Genomic DNA, 21,661 nt, shown 5'->3' with positions numbered 1-21,661 from the left:
TGTTGCTTTAGTAAGTAGATTAAGGCTGTGTGAGAAAAAAGGAAAATTCAGCTCAGCCCTTTTGTTGCTTTCATAGTCCTTGCTCGGACAAGCGTCTCTGCTACACGCTGAATGCCATAACAGGAAAGAAGAGAAATCCAGCTCCGGAAGTAAAATCAAAAATTCTGTAATTCAAAATTTTAAAAACAAAAAAAGAAGAAAGGAAAAACGGCAGCTGGACATGAGCCTGGTGATTACCGGAGGAGAATACACGTGTAGTGTTCTTAGTCCTCAGAGGACCGGGCTCATGTCCAGCTGCCGTTTTTCCTTTCTTCTTTTTTGTTTTTAAAATGTTGAATTACAGAATTTCTGATTTTACTTCCGGAGCTGGATTTCCCTTCTTTCCTGCAGCAGATTGACACGTGTTTATGCAATGAGAAGATTGGCGGTAGTTGACAGTTTTGGATGCAGCACCAGTAATGCACCTTCTAGGCCGGGGGTCTCAAACTGTATTTTCCGAGGGCCGCAAACCATGCGTGTTTTCAAGATTTCCTTAGCATTGCACAAGGTGCTGGAATCGTTGTCTGTGCAGGTGGTTAAATTATCACCTGTGCAATACAAGGAAATCCTGAACACACGACCTGTTTGCGGCCCGCGAGGAATGCAGTTTGAGACCTCAGTTCCAGGCGTTGATGCTACATTGCAGCACGATACCAGTGAGGGTCTGAAATAAATCAGCTGCGGTCGGACTTCTTGTGGCTTTATCCTCGGGGTCACACCGCCACTTCCTTCACTTGTATTGTGCTGGGATGTAGCAGCGACACCATGCAGTCTGTAGGGTGTGTGCACATGTGCAGTGCGTTTTACCTACGGAAAAGCCTGCACACGAATGCGCAACGTGGGCACATAGCCTAAGCCTTAGCATATTATGTCAGTGTGCAGCCTTGACTGACACGCTGGTACTTGTGGTTCCACAGCAGGGGCTGTCACACACCGCTGCCCCGTTGGGTAAAGGTCTTGGTCGGAGATGGTTGTTACTTACATCATACAGAGATTTCCATGTAAACGCTAATTATGTCCCTGATTATATTTATATTATTTCCTGCAGGAAAAGCCTCATTATCTCGTTACAGCATCAGATGGGACATTAATTGCGGTGGTGGATCCGGATTTGCATTAATTTGTGCCCGATCCTCTATCGCTTAATTATGTGTTTCCAGGGTCTGTAAGATGTAGGAGTCTGCCGCAGGTTACACCGACACCAACGGGCCATTAATTGTGGCACAAACTCCTCCCGACGTGCACGGTGTCACCTGCCCATCAGGGCTCTGCTCATCCTGAGCTTCCTGGTTGATGAACAGAATGTCAGTATTGTCGAGTATTTAGTGTATTTTATGTGTGAGGGCGTCTCGGGTTTTGCACTTTGCTGTTTGTAAGTAAAAGCCTACAGATTGCTTAGGAAAACCATTTATTAACCTTGTAAATAAAATAAAAAAGGGACAACGTAAAGATTCTGGCCATCGGCGCACTTGTTTTTCGGAAACCACAGTAACTACTGGACCAGGCATCCGTTTTTAGTTTGCAAAATAAAACATTACAACCTTGCCTAAAACTTATAAATTTCCTTAAAGGTTTTGTCCCAAAAATAATATTTATGACCGATCCACAGCATGATAAAATGAATGGCCGCTGGGGGGTCCGACTGCAGTGAACATAAGTCACCTGTGTGTACTGAGCGTGTGCGACCACCACTCATACAGACAATGCAGCGGTCGCACACGCTCACCACTGACCAGGCATAGAGCAGTTTGGGACCCCTGTGTTCTTGTGATTGGTGGGTGTCCTGGCATTCAGACCCCCAGCGGTCACACATGTATCTCCTATACTGGGGGGTACAGGTGACATGTTGTTTATGGGACAGCCCCTTTAAGGCAAAAGTAAACACACAAACAACGAGCAGGCGCCCTGAAAATCCTGAACACACCCAAGTCCTGGAGTCTCTGAAGTTATACTGGTTTGGGGGAAACTGGTCACCAGCACAAGGGTCTTGTGGATGTCAGATGTGGTGGGTTTTGCACAGTTACATCCCCTCACTTATAGCCGTCATTGAGGAGATTGGGAAAACTGGGGAAAGACAAGTGCAGCAGGAGCTGAAATCTCTATACTGCAGCCCAGCTTCTGACGGAAATAACAGAAATGGCTGAAAAAGACGACGACTCAGGACCTGAAGTTATTATTTATGTGATTCACCAGCATGGTGGATGCAGGGGATGTTGGGATCAGTACGGCGGGCACTGCTGCTGCGGCACTTCTTACTCTTCTTTGGCAGGTGAGCTGGGGCTCAGGGGCTTGTTCTCCTCCAGTCTCTGGCTGGAGCTGTCGAAGAAGTCCAGGACAGTTCTCTTCAGAAGGTAGACGCCGGCGTGCAGGCCGCCTATATTCACCCACACCGTGTGCATCTTCCTCCACAGGTGCCCGGCTTTAGCCAGAGCCTGAAAGAGACAAATGGGGAAAGTTCTAACTAATAAACGTAAATGTGCACTATATGATGAGGGGACAGGGGAGGAGCGAGACAGGGGAGGCCAAGGGGCAAAGATAGAGGAGGCCAAGGAGCAGAGACTGGGAGGCCAAGGGGCAGAGACGGAGGAGGCCAAGGGGCAGAGACGGAGGAGGCCAAGGGGCAGAGACGGAGGAGGTCAAGGAGCATAGACTGGGAGGCCAAGGGGCATAGACGGAGGAGGCCAAGGAGCAGAGACAGAGAGGCCAAGGGGCAGAGACGGAGGAGGCCAAGGGGCAGAGACGGAGGAGGCCAAGGAGCAGAGACGGGGAAGCCAAGGGGCATAGACGGAGGAGGCCAAGGGGCAGAGACGGAGGAGGCCAAGGAGCGGAGACGGGGAGGCCAAGGGGCATAGACGGAGAAGGCCAAGGGGCAGAGACAGGGAGGCCAAGGGGCAGAGACGGAGGAGGCCAAGGGGCAGAGACGGGGAGGCCAAGGAGCAGTGACGGAGGAGGCCAAGGGGCATAGACGGAGGAGGCCAAGGGGCAGAGACGGGGAGGCCAAGGAGCAGTGACGGAGGAGGCCAAGGGGCATAGACGGAGGAGGCCAAGGAGCAGAGACGGGGAGGCCAAGGGGCATAGACGGAGGAGGCCGCGGGCAGAGATGGAGGAGGCCGCGAGTAGAACAGAGGGGACAAGGGAGGCCGCGGGCAGACACGGAGGGGACAAGGGATGTCGCGGGTGGAGACGGTGGGGGACGAGTAAGACCGTGGGCGGAGACGGGCAAGGCCGCGGAATGGCACTGGGGAGGCTGTGGGAGCAGACGGAGGAGGCCAGAAGAGTCCAGTGGAGAAACAGAGGGGATGGGGAGGCCGGGTATGGAGGCAGAGGGGACAGGTGGGACTTCTGCACCTTGATGAAGCATTTCCTATCATGGGTCAGGAGGACGGCCCGTCCTGTTCCGGCCCGGCACACGCGGCTCATCTCTCGGAGGCAGGCCGGGTATAGGTCCCAGTTTCTCTTCTTTGATCCAATTCTATGTGGATGACAGAAAACAGTTCATGTAGCAGCTGAGTGGTGACCCGGGCTCCTCTCGGAGGTCGCAGCTGCCTCTCACCTCTTCCCAAATGGCATATCTGTGATAATAACATCCACGCTCCCACTCCTCAGAGGCAAGCGAGAAATGTCCCAGTGAATGGGGTCTATCTGAAGCCCCTGGGGGGCGCTGTGCAGACATGAAGCAAGAAAGTGAGCAACTGGAAACAATCATGGAACTCTGCTATTTCTGCACCTGGGAAAGCTGGGTGACAACCATCACCACCAGTTCCCATAGAGGTTGTCACCTGTCCGCGCTGTGCTGCCTCCGCAGTAAGGAGCCGATGTTGCTGGAGGTTCTGTTCACTGCGTTCGTGTTGTTATCACCAGCGATGAAGAAACACCCGGGCCACTCGCTGACGCCCTGCAGGAAGACGGGAATACGTCACTTTCTTCTGGAGCCATCGGCCGTCTGATGTGCTCCAGGGCTTCACCACTTTGTCCTGCTCACACAGCGGAATCTCACATCGGTGCAGGTAAGGGATATTCGGGTGCAGCAGCAGAGAGGACGAAGCTCTGCTCACACACGGGGGTCAACGACTGCGCAAGTGTGGAACAAAGCAGTGCGGCAATTATTCATCGCAGCGGGCGGCATTTCGGCCATATGTGGAGTGTGGGGTCTGGTGAGAGATTTCTGCTACTGCTGCCTGAAGCCCCCGATAACCTGTAACACACCTCCCACTGTGTGAGCAGGACGGCTGAGGATTGGTCTTCAGCGTTCTACACAGAAGCCATTTAACAGTACCTACATTATAAGTTTTTAAATAAGTTACAGGCACTGAAATGTCCGGCTTATCTGAGGGGTCCGGGCTCTGAGACCCCCATGGATGGTGTGTTGGGTGCGAGGCCTGAGATGAACGCTTCTGTCTCAGTGCAGCACAATCCTTACAAGTGTTTTAAGCAATCCATGGGGGTCTCGGGACCCGGACCCCACAGATCTGCCGGAGTTTCCATGGACTATCGCATATAAAAAAACATAAGTTAGAATGTAGGTCCAACTCTGAGCCCGACCTCTCTAACAGCGGGCGCCTCCTCTGTGTCTCCCGTTTACCTCTATAGGGATGGCTCCGGTCCCGCACATTGGATCAATGACGACATCTGACGGCTCCAGGTCACAGAGTCTGAAAAACAAAGAGCCAGGATAAGAGCAGTGTAAGAAAACGACAGCTCCGATCTAATCCAGAAAGTCTGATAACCTGGCAGCTCCGGGTCCCACTCATCCTTGGCAAAGAAGATACAAAAGACAGAGAACAACATGGAGGCTTTTTCTGGAAACAGCTGCTCCCCTGACCGCACGTAGTGTGGACATTACAGATCCACTGCGCAGAAGTCAAAAGGGACGAACTTCACCCCATACGACCGGCGAACAGGAGAAGAGCCGATTTTGGAACATCACAGCCATTTTTTCTAATGCTAAACACCCCCTTTAATAGAATATTAGGCCTTGTGCACACAGTGTTCGCAGACACGACAGGTGAATTCACTCCTGAGGAACAGGTCAGACGGCGACCACAGTATGCTGTACGGCACTAGCCAAGAAGCCTCACTGCTGGCCGCCGTCTGACCAACGAGGAGCGGGGCCATATACGGTGCGGACAAGCAGTGTGCACTCCGCCTTACTGATAGATGGACGGTGAGAGCCGGGGTCACCTGAGCATCCCGTAAGCCAGAGTGGAGCGGAGCGTAGTGGGGCCAAAATGGGTGATGTTCCTGCGGTGCAGACTCTCCTCGGTCAGCGCGATGCCCACCAACATTTCATTGTAGCTGATGTTCAGGAGAACCTGGTGACAAATCGGGAGATGACGGTATGTACAGTATAATATATATACACACAGATACGTGCAGGGGACGAGGGGCGCTCACCTCCACATCAAAGTTGGTCATATCTGCCTTCCACAGGAAGTGCTCCTGCACGGCTCCGCCGAAGTCCCTGGCGGCCTCGTTGGATGTGAAGCTGTGTTTGTCTCCGGCCCGATTGCAGGTAACGCGGAATTTCAGGATGTTACTAACATCGGGAGAGGAATCGTTACTCTCCGCATCGTCGCTCGTGTCATTTTCATGCAAGACATTGAAGCAGGGAGTCGAAAACTCTGCGCTGTCCTCTGCCTGACTCTGCGGGGTCTTGCACTTCTCTTGCCCTGCAGGTGGCGCCGACTGCTCCTCTGCTGCACCGCCTACTGCTGACCCCTCTGCGCCCAATGCCACTGCTGGCTGCTCCTCTTCTGCACCGCCTCCTGCTGAACCCTCTGCCATTGCCGACTGCTCCTCTGCTGTACCGCCTCCTGCTGAACCCTCTGCCATTGCCGACTGCTCCTCTGCTGTACCGCCTCCTGCTGAACCCTCTGCGCCCGATGCCATCGCTGGCTGCTCCTCTTCTGTACCGCCTGCTACTGAACCCACTGCCATTGCTGACTGCTCCTCTGCTGTACCGCCTCCTGCTGAACCCTCTGCATCCAAAGCCTTCGCCGGCTGCTCCTCTGCTGTAGCGCCTCCTGCTGAACCCTCTGCGCCAGATGCCACCGCCGGCTGCTCCTGTTCTGCACCGCCCCCTGTGGATTTCTCCGCGCCCGATGCTGCCGTTGGCTGCTCCTCTGCTGCACCGCCTCCTTCTGACTCCTCCGCGCCCGATGCTGCCGTTGTCTTTCTCTCTTTGCTGCAGCCACCGGTTTTCTTTCTCTTCTTTTTCTTCTTCAGGTTGTTGTTTAGCTCCCACGTCTTCAGAGCTTTTTCCCAGGACAGTTTTGCAGCCAATTCCTGGAAATCCTGAAGCGCGGCTTCCTATAGAGACACAGGAGAATATTAGATGGATTAGGGCGGGCGCTGTTTCACAAAGAAAGCAGCCATGTTTTGCAATCGTGGACAACCCCTTTAATTCTGAGGTCTAGCAGCTTAACCTTTATTTGAGGCTCCATCCCTGTCTTGTCAGCTGTTTCAGCTGCTGCGCTGACCCTCCTACTTTACCCTGCAGCTCTGCTTCATTACAGCACCGTCGTGATCACGGACTCCAGCTTGGCCGTACAGTCTACTGGGGGCCGAAATCTCCAGCCGCTGCTCTTCTTCCCCCCATACTTTACCCTTTCCTTCTGCTCCATTAGTGATTAGTATATTGGTCCGCACACATTAGAATAAGTGGGAACCAATGTTTATGGGGTCTCTAGACTTCTCTCAGAAATGTGAAAGGATTGGGCTGCTGGATTACAATATGCCCAACCCTTCTGTTCTCAGGGGAGATGAGCTTCTCCCGGATCAGTCTGGCAGCGGCTTACTACTCATGTCCAGAACACCTGCACGCTCGATCGGACAGATCACGCATGTGTAGGGGGCAAGGAGCAGTGGAAGGAATGGCTCAGAGGCCAAGGCTGCTTCGTTATCCCTCCTCCATACTTTACACTGCAGCTCCACTCGTTCATATTAGCTGCTCAGCATAAAGTGCAGGGAAATCTGATTTCTAACACAGAAACTCAATAGTGGAGTTCCCCTTTAAGCAATCCGAATACTTTTGGCTACTCCTTACCCCAGGCGGCCATCTTTTCCATATGAACTCACCTTCGCATCCTTGAAAGGGAAATCTGTGAATTCTTGAACGACCACGAAGAGGTTGTCGACCGACCGCAACCGATGAACCTGCGACATAAACAGAGCGGCGTCACTTTAAGACCCGGAGGTGAACGTCTCCCGACGCGTTTTCCGTACTCGCACCTGCGCCAACGCGTCCAGGCCGATGTCAAAGTAGATTTTGCCGCGGTCTTTGCTGATTCTGCAGGGACGTCCCAGCTTCTCTTCTACCTCCGCGGCCGCCGTGAACTCGAAGCCGGTGGGCACAGTGGCCCCGACCGTCACCAGGGAGATGGCGGAGGATGCCGCGTCGCTGGCAGCGGGGTCATCCAGGGTCACCTCCGTCAGGATCTCCGCCACGACCTCCACCTCAGACATGATGGCAGCGCAGACGACAAACTCTGAGGGAAAAAGGGACAAGCTATAGTTAAAGGGGATGTGGTGGACAGAAGACATCCCCTTTAACTCTCTCATAGGCTGTAATAAAGTGGTGAAACCAGTGGACGTGTGGGAGAGGGGACTAAACCCCGCACATTACATCAGACGATGACGCGTCGGCCGTAACGATGTCACTGGTAACGGCGTCACGGTAACAGCCGATGGCGACTCTCCAGTCACATGACCAGAATCACAGCCTCCTCCAATCACCGGGAACCTTGCAGCGACCAATCACAGTGCAGCTTTCATGTCCTCTGAGACACTTCAGAAATGAAAGCTGCGCTATGATTGGCTGCCACGGAGGATGTAATTGTAGACCTGTGTCACATGATGCAATTTCTCGCCACCGACAGGAAAATGCAAATAAAAGTCCCGGAGAGAAGAGAAAAGTCATCAATAAAGAGCGGAGTGCAATGATGGGGAGTGAAAACCCTCGTCACCGCACTGTGCGCACAGCAGCCGGGTCACCGCCACCCCAAGTACAGGCCCCGGGGTGACCCGGCATCCTCCCCACTACATGCACAAAGTACAGATAACGTGTAACTGAGGATCATACCCCTGCAATTACCGGACACGGACTCCGCGGAGCTCCCGGCGTGCGCACTAGGAGGCGGACATGACACATCGATGATTCGGCGATCGACGCCAGGACTGGGGAATACGGAGGCAGTGGAAGAGGTCGGACGCCAGGTGGCGCTGTTCTGTACACTTAGTGTCCTGTACGGGTGTGACCACCAGATGGCGCTGATGTAACTACACTAGAGAGATCACTGCAGAGACTGCGTTTAAGTATCATCCTCCGGCCGGCGTCACACAATACGCACGAGCATCGGATGCGATAATTGCCCTCTGCTCCTGCTCTGTACCAGCGTCCTGCGTCTGCACTGCGAGCCTCTCACACAGAGCGGATCCGAGCACAGCTGCGGAGAAATTAAATTCTCCATCTCCTCCATTGCCGGGGTCAGCGTATATCGCACATCACTCTGATGATATCCCAGTGGTGTGCGCTGTCTCACTCACATCATAGGCTTATATGGGAGCGCGTGAGCCGAGAGTCGGCCGAGTGTCCGTGACAATCGCAGAATGCTGCATGCTGACCGAGGAAAACGGCCGACAAAATCGGCTGATGGGATCTGCCCCATAGTGTAACATTGGTCCGAGTGCAATGAGATTCTGTTATCACATTGCACTCGTCCGTTTAAGTCGCTAGTGTGACGCCGGCCTCAGGGACAGTGTATCTAATCCTCTCCTGTGTGATACTGACTGCTGAGCTGTGTATCTAATCCTATCCTGTGTGATACTGACTGCTGAGCCGTGTATCTAATCCTCTCCTGTGTGATACTGTCTGCTGAGCTGTGTATCTAATCCTATCCTGCGTGCTACTGTCTGCTGAGCTGTGTATCTAATCCTCTCCTGTATGATACTGTCTGCTGAGCTGTGTATCTAATCCTCTCCTGTGTGATACTGACTGCTGAGCCGTGTATCTAATCCTCTCCTGTGTGATACTGACTGCTGAGCCGTGTATCTAATCCTCTCCTGTGTGATACTGTCTGCTGAGCTATGTATCTAATCCTCTCCTGTGTGATACTGACTGCTGAGCTGTGTATCTAATCCTATCCTGCGTGATACTGTCTGCTGAGCTGTGTATCTAATCCTCTCCTGTATGATACTGTCTGCTGAGCCGTGTATCTAATCCTCTCCTGTGTGATACTGACTGCTGAGCCGTGTATCTAATCCTCTCCTGTGTGATACTGTCTGCTGAGCCGTGTATCTAATCCTCTCCTGTGTGATACTGTCTGCTGAGCTATGTATCTAATCCTCTCCTGTGTGATACTGACTGCTGAGCCGTGTATCTAATCCTCTCCTGTGTGATACTGTCTGCTGAGCTGTGTATCTAATCCTATCCTGCATGATACTGTCTGCTGAGTTGTGTATCTAATCCTATCCTGCGTGATACTGTCTGCTGAGCTGTGTATCTAATCCTCTCCTGTGTGATACTGACTGCTGAGCTGTGTATCTAATCCTATCCTGCATGATACTGTCTGCTGAGCCGTGTATCCAATCCTCTCCTGTGTGATACTGACTGCTCAGCTGTGTATCTAATCCTCTCCTGTGTGATACCGTCTGCTGAGCCGTGTATCTAATCCTCTCCTGTGTGATACTGACTGCTGAACCGTGTATCTAATCCTATCCTGTGTGATACTGTCTGCTGAGCTGTGTATCTAATCCTCTCCTGTGTGATACTGACTGCTGAGCCGTGTATCTAATCCTCTCCTGTGTGATACTGACTGCTGAACCGTGTATCTAATCCTATCCTGTGTGATACCGTCTTCTGAGCCGTGTATCTAATCCTATCCTGTGTGATACTGACTGCTGAACCTTGTATCTAATCCTCTCCTTGTGATAAGGACTGCTGAGCTGTGTATCTAATCATATCCTGTGTGATACTGACTGCTGAGCCGTGTATCTAATCATATCCTGTGTGATACTGACTGCTGAACCATGTATCTAATCCTATCCTGTGTGATACCGTCTGCTGAGCCGTGTATCTAATCCTCTCCTGTGTGATAAGGACTGCTGAGCTGTGTATCTAATCCTATCCTGTGTGATACTGACTGCTGAGCCGTGTATCTAATCCTCTCCTGTGTGATACTGTCTGCTGAACCGTGTATCTAATCCTCTCCTGTGTGATACTGACTGCTGAGCCGTGTATCTAATCATATCCTGTGTGATACTGACTGCTGAGACGTGTATCTAATCCTATCCTGTGTGATACTGACTGCTGAGCCGTGTATCTAATCCTCTCCTGTGTGATACTGACTGCTGAGCCGTGTATCTAATCCTATCCTGTGCGATACTGTCTGCTGAGCCGTATATCTAATCCTATACTGTGTGATACTGTCTGCTGAGCCGTGTATCTAATCCTATCCTGTGCGATACTGTCTGCTGAGCCGTATATCTAATCCTATCCTGTGTGATACCGTCTGCTGAGCTGTGTATCTAATCCTCTCCTGTGTGATACTGACTGCTGAACCGTGTATCTAATCCTCTCCTGTGTGATACTGACTGCTGAACCGTGTATCTAATCCTATCCTGTGTGATACCGTCTGCTGAGCCGTGTATCTAATCCTATCCTGTGTGATACTGACTGCTGAACCGTGTATCTAATCCTCTCCTGTGTGATAAGGACTGCTGAGCTGTGTATCTAATCATATCCTGTGTGATACTGACTGCTGAGCCGTGTATCTAATCCTCTCCTGTATGATACTGACTGCTGAGCTGTGTATCTAATCCTCTCCTGTGTGATACTGTCTGCTGAGCCGTGTATCTAATCCTCTCCTGTGTGATACTGACTGCTGAACCGTGTATCTAATCTTCTCCTGTGTGATAAGGACTGCTGAGCTGTGTATCTAATCCTATCCTGTGTGATACTGACTGCTGAGCCGTGTATCTAATCATATCCTGTGTGATACTGACTGCTGAGCCGTGTATCTAATCCTCTCCTGTGTGATACTGTCTGCTGAGCTGTGTATCTAATCCTCTCCTGTATGATACTATCTGCTGAGCTGTGTATCTAATCCTATCCTGTGTGATACCGTCTGCTGAGCCGTGTATCTAATCCTCTCCTGTGTGATACTGACTGCTGAACCGTGTATCTAATCCTCTCCTGTGTGATACTGACTGCTGAACCGTGTATCTAATCCTATCCTGTGTGATACCGTCTGCTGAGCCGTGTATCTAATCCTATCCTGTGTGATACTGACTGCTGAACCGTGTATCTAATCCTCTCCTGTGTGATAAGGACTGCTGAGCTGTGTATCTAATCATATCCTGTGTGATACTGACTGCTGAGCCGTGTTTCTAATCCTATCCTGTGTGATACCGTCTGCTGAGCCGTGTATCTAATCCTCTCCTGTGTGATAAGGACTGCTGAGCTGTGTATCTAATCATATCCTGTGTGATACTGACTGCTGAACCGTGTATCTAATCCTCTCCTGTATGATACTGACTGCTGAGCTGTGTATCTAATCCTCTCCTGTGTGATACTGTCTGCTGAGCCGTGTATCTAATCCTCTCCTGTGTGATACTGACTGCTGAACCGTGTATCTAATCCTCTCCTGTGTGATACTGACTGCTGAACCGTGTATCTAATCCTCTCCTGTGTGATACTGACTGCTGAACCGTGTATCTAATCCTCTCCTGTGTGATAAGGACTGCTGAGCTGTGTATCTAATCCTATCCTGTGTGATACTGACTGCTGAGCCGTGTATCTAATCCTCTCCTGTGTGATACTGTCTGCTGAACCGTGTATCTAATCCTCTCCTGTGTGATACTGACTGCTGAGCCGTGTATCTAATCATATCCTGTGTGATACTGACTGCTGAGACGTGTATCTAATCCTATCCTGTGCGATACTGTCTGCTGAGCCGTATATCTAATCCTATCCTGTGTGATACCGTCTGCTGAGCTGTGTATCTAATCCTCTCCTGTGTGATACTGACTGCTGAACCGTGTATCTAATCCTCTCCTGTGTGATACTGACTGCTGAACCGTGTATCTAATCCTATCCTGTGTGATACCGTCTGCTGAGCCGTGTATCTAATCCTATCCTGTGTGATACTGACTGCTGAACCGTGTATCTAATCCTCTCCTGTGTGATAAGGACTGCTGAGCTGTGTATCTAATCATATCCTGTGTGATACTGACTGCTGAGCCGTGTATCTAATCATATCCTGTGTGATACTGACTGCTGAACCGTGTATCTAATCCTATCCTGTGTGATACCGTCTGCTGAGCCGTGTATCTAATCCTCTCCTGTGTGATAAGGACTGCTGAGCTGTGTATCTAATCATATCCTGTGTGATACTGACTGCTGAACCGTGTATCTAATCCTCTCCTGTATGATACTGACTGCTGAGCTGTGTATCTAATCCTCTCCTGTGTGATACTGTCTGCTGAGCCGTGTATCTAATCCTCTCCTGTGTGATACTGACTGCTGAACCGTGTATCTAATCCTCTCCTGTGTGATACTGACTGCTGAACCGTGTATCTAATCCTCTCCTGTGTGATATTGACTGCTGAACCGTGTATCTAATCCTCTCCTGTGTGATAAGGACTGCTGAGCTGTGTATCTAATCCTATCCTGTGTGATACTGACTGCTGAGCCGTGTATCTAATCCTCTCCTGTGTGATACTGTCTGCTGAACCGTGTATCTAATCCTCTCCTGTGTGATACTGACTGCTGAGCCGTGTATCTAATCATATCCTGTGTGATACTGACTGCTGAGACGTGTATCTAATCCTATCCTGTGTGATACTGACTGCTGAGCCGTGTATCTAATCCTCTCCTGTGTGATACTGACTGCTGAGCCGTGTATCTAATCCTATCCTGTGTGATACTGTCTGCTGAGCCGTGTATCTAATCCTATCCTGTGCGATACTGTCTGCTGAGCCGTGTATCTAATCCTATCCTGTGCGATACTGTCTGCTGAGCCGTATATCTAATCCTATCCTGTGTGATACCGTCTGCTGAGCTGTGTATCTAATCCTCTCCTGTGTGATACTGACTGCTGAACCGTGTATCTAATCCTCTCCTGTGTGATACTGACTGCTGAACCGTGTATCTAATCCTATCCTGTGTGATACCGTCTGCTGAGCCGTGTATCTAATCCTATCCTGTGTGATACTGACTGCTGAACCGTGTATCTAATCCTCTCCTGTGTGATAAGGACTGCTGAGCTGTGTATCTAATCATATCCTGTGTGATACTGACTGCTGAGCCGTGTATCTAATCATATCCTGTGTGATACTGACTGCTGAACCGTGTATCTAATCCTATCCTGTGTGATACCGTCTGCTGAGCCGTGTATCTAATCCTCTCCTGTGTGATACTGTCTGCTGAGCTGTGTATCTAATCCTCTCCTGTATGATACTGTCTGCTGAGCCTTGTATCTAATCCTCTCCTGTGTGATACTGTCTGCTGAGCTGTGTATCTAATCCTATCCTGTGTGATACTGTCTGCTGAGCCGTGTATCTAATCCCATCCTGTGTGATACTGTCTGCTGAGCTGTGTATCTAATCCTCTCCTGTGTGATACTGTCTGCTGAGCTGTGTATCTAATCCTATCATGTGTGATACTGCTGAGCTGTGTATCTCAGCCTGTCATGTGTGAGACATTCCTAGAGATAATTCCTGGATTTCGGGCTCTGTGTCTTCTCCTGTGAGGTCTCGGAGTCCCCGGCAGCCATATTGTTGGGTACATGCAGTCTCCGGTATCATGGCCGCCGTCGCTCTGACGGTCCGGCGGTTTGTGCTGATAATGTCGCTCCGCGTTGGCAGCGATCTGGTCAGTCTGTGATTTGTGTTCTGTCATTATTTCCATGACACGGGGAGGTAGAGACGGAGCGGGATCGTTGCTGTATCGCAGCCAGGAGCAATGCGTCGCCCGTAGCAACCTAAGCCGCCATGTTGTATTATGTGCCCAGTTGGCGCCTGAATCACCTCTACATTTTCCCGGTCTCATATCGTGGGCGATTTATCATTGGTGCGGAGAAGGGAGAACGCGTCATTATATAGTCAGGATGACGCACCACAAAGTGACCAGGAAGAGCCGCCATGTTGTCTTCTGGAGCCGCCGATGACCTCTGCGGCCTGCGGTTAGTACACAGCTTTCCCACACTCCGGAATGACTGAACATGGCTGCGGCCAAGATTCGTTATCTGGTCGTGATCACTGTGGGCCGCTCAGGAGCAGCGAGGACGGTGTTACTGACGATTTCTGGCCTTTGCAGCATCTTTTGGTTGCCATGGTGACTAAGTGCGGCCATCGCTTCCCGCTGCTCCCAGACATCGGTCTAGAGTTTCCACGATGCAGTAATGCCGGATGAATGCTGAGAGGTGAGCGGCGCCCCGTGCTAACGACGGCTTCAGTGACCCCCGTGTCGGCCATCTTACACATCTTTCTCCAGTCACTTGTTTCGGGGTCTAGAAAAATGTTCGACAAAATCTGAAGGTCGCATGCAAAGGAATAAGGGGAGTCGAAGACGGGGCCCTCGTATATCAGACATTTAGGGCCCGGCCCTTAGAGTGGAAGACGGGGCCCTCATGTATCAGACAATTAGGGCCCGGCCCTTAGAGTGGAAGACGGGGCCCTCATGTATCAGACAATTAGGGCCCGGCCCTTAGAGTGGAAGACGGGGCCCTCATGTATCAGACATTTAGGGCCCGGCCCTTAGAGTGGAAGACGGGGCCCTCGTATATCAGACATTTAGGGCCCGGCCCTTAGAGTGGAAGACGGGGCCCTCATGTATCAGACATTTAGGGCCCGGCCCTTAGAGTGGAAGACGGGGCCCTCATGTATCAGACATTTAGGGCCCGGCCCTTAGAGTGGAAGACGGGGCCCTCATGTATCAGACATTTAGGGCCCGGCCCTTAGAGTGGAAGACGGGGCCCTCATGTATCAGACATTCAGGGCCCGGCCCTTAGAGTGGAAGACGGGGCCCTCGTGTATCAGACATTTAGGGCCCAGCCCTTAGAGTGGAAGACGGGGCCCTCGTGTATCAGACATTTAGGGCCCGGCCCTTAGAGTGGAAGACGGGGCCCTCATGTATCAGACAATTAGGGCCCGGCCCTTAGAGTGGAAGACGGGGCCCTCGTGTATCAGACATTTAGGGCCCGGCCCTTAGAGTGGAAGACGGGGCCCTCGTGTATCAGACATTTAGGGCCCGGCCCTTAGAGTGGAAGACGGGGCCCTCGTGTGTCAGACATTCAGGGCCCGGCCCTTAGAGTGGAAGACGGGGCCCTCGTGTATCAGACATTTAGGGCCCGGCCCTTAGAGTGGAAGACAGGGCCCTCATGTATCAGACATTTAGGGCCCGGCCATTAGAGTGGAAGACGGGGCCCTCGTGTATCAGACATTTAGGGCCCGGCCCTTAGAGTGGAAGACGGGGCCCTCGTGTATCAGACATTTAGGGCCCGGCCCTTAGAGTGGAAGACGGGGCCCTCATGTATCAGACATTTAGGGCCCGTCCCTTAGAGTGGAAGACGGGGCCCTCATGTATCAGACATTTAGGGCCCGGCCCTTAGAGTTGAAGACGGGGCCCTCATGTATCAGACAATTAGGGCCCGGCCCTTAGAGTGGAAGACGGGGCCCTCATGTATCAGACAATTAGGGCCCGGCCCTTAGAGTGGAAGACGGGGCCCTCGTGTATCAGACATTTAGGGCCCGGCCCTTAGAGTGGAAGACGGGGCCCTCGTGTATCAAGACATTTAGGGCCCGGCCCTTAGAGTGGAAGACGGGGCCCTCATGTATCAAGACATTTAGGGCCCGGCCCTTAGAGGATTTATATTCTGTTGCCTAGCAACAGATAATGGAGTAGCCGGGTGACTACCTCTGAATGTGAGGGAAGGGAAGTGACAACTATTTTGAACACCATTTTGAGCTGAAGGGTTGTCGGTTGTCAGTGTTAACCCCGTCCTCTATAACTCGCCACGTGTATGTGCTTTCCAGCTATATTTTTATTAGTTGCAGGAGGCCGCCATGTTTTGAGGCTGGGGGACGCTCTCAATCCCAACTGTGGCAACTTGTTCTATCATTTCGGCCATGTTGTCGGTAAAGATGGCGACCTTTGTACTTTGAGAGTTGTTTTTATTATGAATTTGCCGTGTGCTATTGTTCTATGGTTTCTCCCTAAACCTGGAGACTCTCGGGTTCATTGTCTTCTAAGAGAATGGCTGAAATCACTGACGACATCTCAGGCCTCGGGGATCCAAGATGTCTGCCAGGAGATTGTTGCCCTTAGCAACCAGTCAGAAGAAGGCCTAACACTGCAGTTTAGAAAATGAAAGCTGAGCCCTGATTGGTCACCGAGGGTCACAAGGCCTGTACTTCGCATGGCGGACCCCCACGACCGGGTCACACTTGTCATACCTCCATTTAATTTCTTGTAACAATGGCCGCCCCATCACGGCACCTCAGATTACATGACAGACATTTGTGTGGGACGCGAGACCCTCTCTGCGTGACGAGGGTTTTCTTTAACCACCCAGCTGGAATGTGGTAATGAGCGGCGGTGACAATGCCGCCATTATTCCAGATGGCTCTATGACCGTCATCGAGCTCGAGAAGGGGGGGACCAGTAATGGAAGGAATGCGGAGACCACTAATGACCGTGACGCACACCCCGTGTCATAGGGGTAACACTGAGATACGGGCTTACAGGGGTCGTCTGGTATGTGCCGAATTATTCGCCTCCATAGCAACCACTCTTAATGATGCTGACCCCCCTGGTGAGGGGCAGATTGGGGGTCCGATCGCCCCAACCTGGGATTGAAAAGCCCAAACCTCTTCAGAAATCAGAGTTGGCGCACATTTCCATTACACGGTGTCAATGACAGTACATGTGTCTGTACATGGAGGCTCCGCCCTCCTGGTAAACCCCACCCAATTGTCAGAAAACTGGCGAGGCCGATAGAAAAGAGGCAAAAAGCCTGGTTTACATAAAAATATGGCATTATACTACCAGTACAACGGCGCGGCGCCAATCAAAGGTGTCCTCCATTATATGTCGCGTGCTTTATACTGCACTGAAGACCTCCGCCTAACATCTGGACACAAATTGCCAAAAAATGTAAGTAAAAAACACAAACAAAATTCTAAGAGCAGATTCACATTGCAAGTTTATAAAGCTGAGACCTTCCTGGTGGGTTTTTTTCCTTTTTTTTTTTTAAACCAAAAATTCGGCAGCCAGATGGAAAAATAAAACTCGCTTCTTTTGAGATGTTTGTTTTTTTTTACAAATTTTTGGATTTTTTTTTTTTTTTTAAATGCAGGTATGTTCCAAAATCTAAGAAAAACAAACCGCTGTTTGAACGCACCCCAAGTGTTAAATCGTGGAACATATTAAAGTTTTATAAACTTTCTGGCTCCGATTCATCATTTCCATTTTTTTTGGTCACTTTTCTTTTTAGTTTTGCATTATTTTTTTTTTGTGTTTTAATTCTTCAAAAGCGTACGCGGCTCTTGGGTCTTGCAAAGAGTAAAAGTCATATTTATTTTTGTCGTTGTAATTTTTATTAGTGCAAAAATTGTACTAGAATTTCTGTCCTACATAAAATCACTCTGGGAGGACGATGGGGACTGGAGGATTTATGGGCAAAAATGAGAAACTTTTTGAAAAGTCTTAGATGATGAATCAGCCAAAAACATCTGGCAACCCCAAGCTTCACCCACAATGGCGTACGTACAAAAAAAGGAGAGCAATTTAAAAAGTGACTTTAAAAAAGGCGCAAATTAAAAGAAAAATTAGGCACAAATGAAAAACTGGCGTAAAACACCAAAAACGTAGGGAAAAAAAAAAGTCAGAAATGCAATAATGACTGAGGCCCTTTCCTATGATTTTCAAGATCTCTTCTTGAATGGAAACATTTTTCTTACACTAATACTTATCACAGCTGAGAGTTTGCTACCTTGTATCCAGTGCACACTATACTCTGAGCTGGGCCCCGCTGTCCTTGAAGAGGTGCATGTGTGCTGTGTACAGTCGTGTATTGTGCTGCTTTCCATACCACATTCCTACACCCGCAGCGGTCGGTCGGTGAGAACATGCGGCAACATTCACCTGGAGAGGTTGTAAAACGGAGCAGATGTGGAGCAGATGTGTCTCATAATGAGAGGATGGATTCACTTGGGAAAAGTCCATAGTCAGACTCGGGGGCGTGCCTCTATCATCCCGCTCCCCTGGACCCCGCTTCTCTCATCCCCACTCCCCTTAACCCCCGCTTCTCTCATTCCCGCTCCCCTCGACCTCACTTCTCTCATCCCCTTGAGCTCGCTGTCCTTGACCCCAATTCTTTCATCCCCACTCCCCTGGACCCCCACTTCTCTCATCCCCGCTCCCGTCTACCCCTCTTTTCTCATTCCACTCCCCTGGACCCCCACTTCTCTCATCCCCGCTTCCCTCGACCCCACTTCTCTCATCCCCGCTCCCCTCGACCCCACTTCTCTCATCCCCGCTCCCCTCGACCCCACTTCTCTCATCCCCGCTCCCCTCGACCCCACTTCTCTCATCCCCGCTCCCGTCTACCCCTCTTTTCTCATTCCACTCCCCTGGACCCCCACTTCTCTCATCCCCGCTTCCCTCGACCCCACTTCTCTCATCCCCGCTCCCCTCGACCCCACTTCTCTCATCCCCGCTCCCCTCGACCCCACTTCTCTCATCCCCGCACCCCTCGACCCCACTTCTCTCATCCCCGCTTCCCTCGACCCCGCTTCTTTCATCCCCGCCCCTGGATCCCGCTTCTCTCATCCCCTCGACCCCGCTTCTTTCATCCCTGCCCCTGGATCCCGCTTCTCTCATCCCCTCGACCCCGCTTCTTTCATCCCGCTTCTCTCATCCCCTCGACCCCGCTTCTTTCATCCCCTCGACCCCGCTTCTTTCATCCCCGCCCCTGGATCCCGCTTCTCTCATCCCCTCGACCCCGCTTCTTTCATCCCCTCGACCCCGCTTCTTTCATCCCTGCCCCTGGATCCCGCTTCTCTCATCCCCTCGACCCCGCTTCTTTCATCCCCTCGACCCCGCTTCTTTCATCCCCGCCCCTGGATCCCGCTTCTCTCATCCCCTCGACCCCGCTTCTTTCATCCCCTCGACCCCGCTTCTTTCATTCCCGCCCCTGGATCCCGCTTCTCTCATCCCCTCGACCCCGCTTCCCTTGACCCCGCTTCTTTCATCCCCGCCCCTGGATCCCGCTTCTCTCATCCCCTCGACCCCGCTTCCCTTGACCCCGCTTCTTTCATCCCCGCCCCTGGATCCCGCTTCTCTCATCCCCTCGACCCCGCTTCCCTTGACCCCGCTTCTTTCATCCCCGCCCCTGGATCCCGCTTCTCTCATCCCCTCGGCCCCGCTTCCCTTGACTCCGCTTCTTTCATCCCCGCCCCTGGATCCCGCTTCTCTCATCCCCGCTTCCCTTGACCCCGCTTCTTTCATCCCCGCCCCTAAATCCCGCTTCTCTCATCCCCTCGACCCCGCTTCCCTTGACCCCGCTTCTTTCATCCCCGCCCCTGGATCCCGCTTCTCTCATCCCCTCGACCCCACTTCCCTTGACCCCGCTTCTTTCATCCCCGCCCCTGGATCCCGCTTCTCTCATCCCCTCGGCCCCGCTTCCCTCGACCCCGCTTCTTTCATCCCCTCGACCCCGCTTCTTTCATTCCCGCCCCTGGATCCCGCTTCTCTCATCCCCTCGACCCCGCTTCCCTTGACCCCGCTTCTTTCATCCCCGCCCCTGGATCCCGCTTCTCTCATCCCCTCGGCCCCGCTTCCCTTGACTCCGCTTCTTTCATCCCCGCCCCTGGATCCCGCTTCTCTCATCCCCTCGACCCTGCTTCCCTTGACCCCGCTTCTTTCATCCCCGCCCCTGGATCCCGCTTCTCTCATCCCCGCCCCTGGATCCCACTTCTCTCATCCCCTCGACCCCGCTTCCCTTGACTCCGCTTCTTTCATCCCCTCACCGGTCCCTCTCCTTGGAGAACTCTCCATTATCCCAAGACGAGAACGCAGACGTTTTCTTCCATGTCCATTTTTCTTCCAGAGGGGAGGAAGTCGCTGTGTCCCCCCTGGCCTGGCACCGTAGGGGTCTCTTGCAGATTTTGCATAGGGGTCCAGGATCTTCACATTGCACCAGCGATCATATTGGGGGCTGACTCATTTTGAGGTGCGTCCAGCTGTAAACAGATTTTTGTCCTGATTTTTTTTTTTTATTACTGCCCTTCACGTTAGATCCACATTTCCCTTTTTTTCCTCCTCCATCGATAAATCGTAGACAGCCACACTTTGCTCGTAAAAGATCACAAATTCGTCTGCAGCAAATACTGTTAACCGTTTCCATCCCTCATGGTTAATATCTGCTCTTTGCAGAGTTTGCCTTCACACTGGAGTTTCTGTGCCGTTATTGATTCTGTCCCACGATGAACCCAAACAGACCTTATTGTCTGTATTGGGGTCCATTTGGCTGTTTGACATTTTAGCAGGAAGAAGTAAAGCAGAGCAGGCACGTGGCCGGTGTGTGGCCACCGCTGGGGCTTAGGGGATACCCAGGGGCAGGTCCGCACATTCGGGACACGGCCCTTTTGATGCTCCAGCACCGCATTTTCTCGTCAGAGCCGCTACCCTGCCTCTGCAATCGCACCCGGGCCCTGGAGCCTAGGGGGCCCTAAAAGTCACTTTGATCTATAGAAAAAGACTATTGCTATTAAAGATTTAAAATATTCGGGGGTCCCGTTGGAGCTTTCGCATCGGGGCCCATGAGTTTCAAGTTATGCCACTGTAAAGGGTCCTTGTGGCTCTTAAAGGGACCACTTCCTACTACTCAGGGTCCCAGCGGGCAGATCCCTTATGATTACTAAGTCCTATACTATAGGTAGGGGATAACTTTCAGTTCTGGGAATAGTCACATTTTGATCACCTTACAATACATGTAATACCTGCAGTGGCCACAAGGTGGATCCATCCGTTATATGACGCTTATTGCACGGTGTTATTTGGCCATTACATTGGGCAGGAGTCAAATATACTGGATCGGTGTGACCGCGGCCCGATAGACCCACCCCAGATACAGTCGTTGTCCAGCCGTCCTTACTATCTAATGCAGGACTGTATCAGCTATGGTCACGTGTCAGCTGAGATTTGTTACAATGTATCAGTGTAGGTAAATATAGGACAGAAGATTTGTGCCTCCGTTTTCAGCTCAGAGAATCAGTTTTCAGATTTGGGAACGGTTAATGTTACCATATCCCTCACAGCAAGCAGAGGTCTTGAAAATGGTGATGGATTGAAACACGTAGCATAGTAGAAAGTTGCAGGGCTTTCCATTATACAAGGATTATGCTCTTCTGCCCTGATCAGCCCCTTTAAGAATTCTAAACAGCGGAGGGGGGGCTTTGTTTAATTGGGAAGGGGCCGTGTACGCAGCCCCCCTGCAAAACTCCATCACACCCCGTGATACTACAGAGCATCTCAGCTGCTGGGTGGAGAAGGGGCTCTAACACTTGAATGATTCCCTATACAGAAAAGGCTTAGCCCCCCGCCCCACCCTATGGGACTGCG

General features: G+C 51.5%; 1 protein-coding gene across 3 annotated transcripts; it reads right to left on the bottom strand.

Annotated features, from left to right (window-relative positions):
- Positions 1–1,430: 1,430 nt before the first annotated feature.
- On the bottom strand, positions 1,431–8,217 carry THUMPD3 (THUMP domain containing 3). Of its 3 annotated transcripts, XM_069736211.1 has the most exons (11): positions 8,120–8,214; positions 7,270–7,526; positions 7,117–7,194; positions 5,898–6,348; positions 5,434–5,849; positions 5,221–5,351; positions 4,622–4,691; positions 3,819–3,934; positions 3,593–3,700; positions 3,388–3,511; positions 2,140–2,471 (listed from the first exon to the last, which is right to left on the bottom strand). In XM_069736211.1, exons 2-11 carry the CDS (start codon positions 7,501–7,503, stop codon positions 2,292–2,294), a joined length of 1,908 nt encoding a protein of 635 aa, XP_069592312.1. In that variant the 5' UTR covers positions 7,504–7,526; positions 8,120–8,214; the 3' UTR covers positions 2,140–2,291. The 3 variants fall into 3 exon arrangements, with proteins under 3 accessions (XP_069592311.1, XP_069592314.1, XP_069592312.1); XM_069736210.1 differs by having other exon boundaries at positions 1,431–2,471; positions 5,434–6,348; positions 8,132–8,217; XM_069736213.1 differs by having other exon boundaries at positions 1,431–2,471; positions 5,434–6,348; positions 8,120–8,201.
- Positions 8,218–21,661: the final 13,444 nt, after the last annotated feature.

Source organism: Ranitomeya imitator, chromosome 8 (assembly GCF_032444005.1).
Source record: "Ranitomeya imitator isolate aRanImi1 chromosome 8, aRanImi1.pri, whole genome shotgun sequence".
NCBI lineage: Eukaryota > Metazoa > Chordata > Amphibia > Anura > Dendrobatidae > Ranitomeya > Ranitomeya imitator.
Note: the sequence above shows the minus strand (reverse complement) of the source record. Positions and strands in the feature narration are given on the sequence as shown.

What these genes read in the sequence shown, in the direction of transcription:
- THUMPD3 (XM_069736210.1), bottom strand. Translation starts at nt 7,503, where the DNA reads ATGTCTGAGGTGGAGGTCGTGGCGGAGATCCTGACGGAGGTGACCCTG. An exon ending in GATATGCCATTTGGGAAGAG is followed by an intron (nt 3,512 to 3,592) that starts GTGAGAGGCAGC and finishes TCATCCACATAG; the next exon opens with AATTGGATCAAAGAAGAGAA. An exon ending in ATAGGAAATGCTTCATCAAG is followed by an intron (nt 2,472 to 3,387) that starts GTGCAGAAGTCC and finishes TGTCTCTTTCAG; the next exon opens with GCTCTGGCTAAAGCCGGGCA.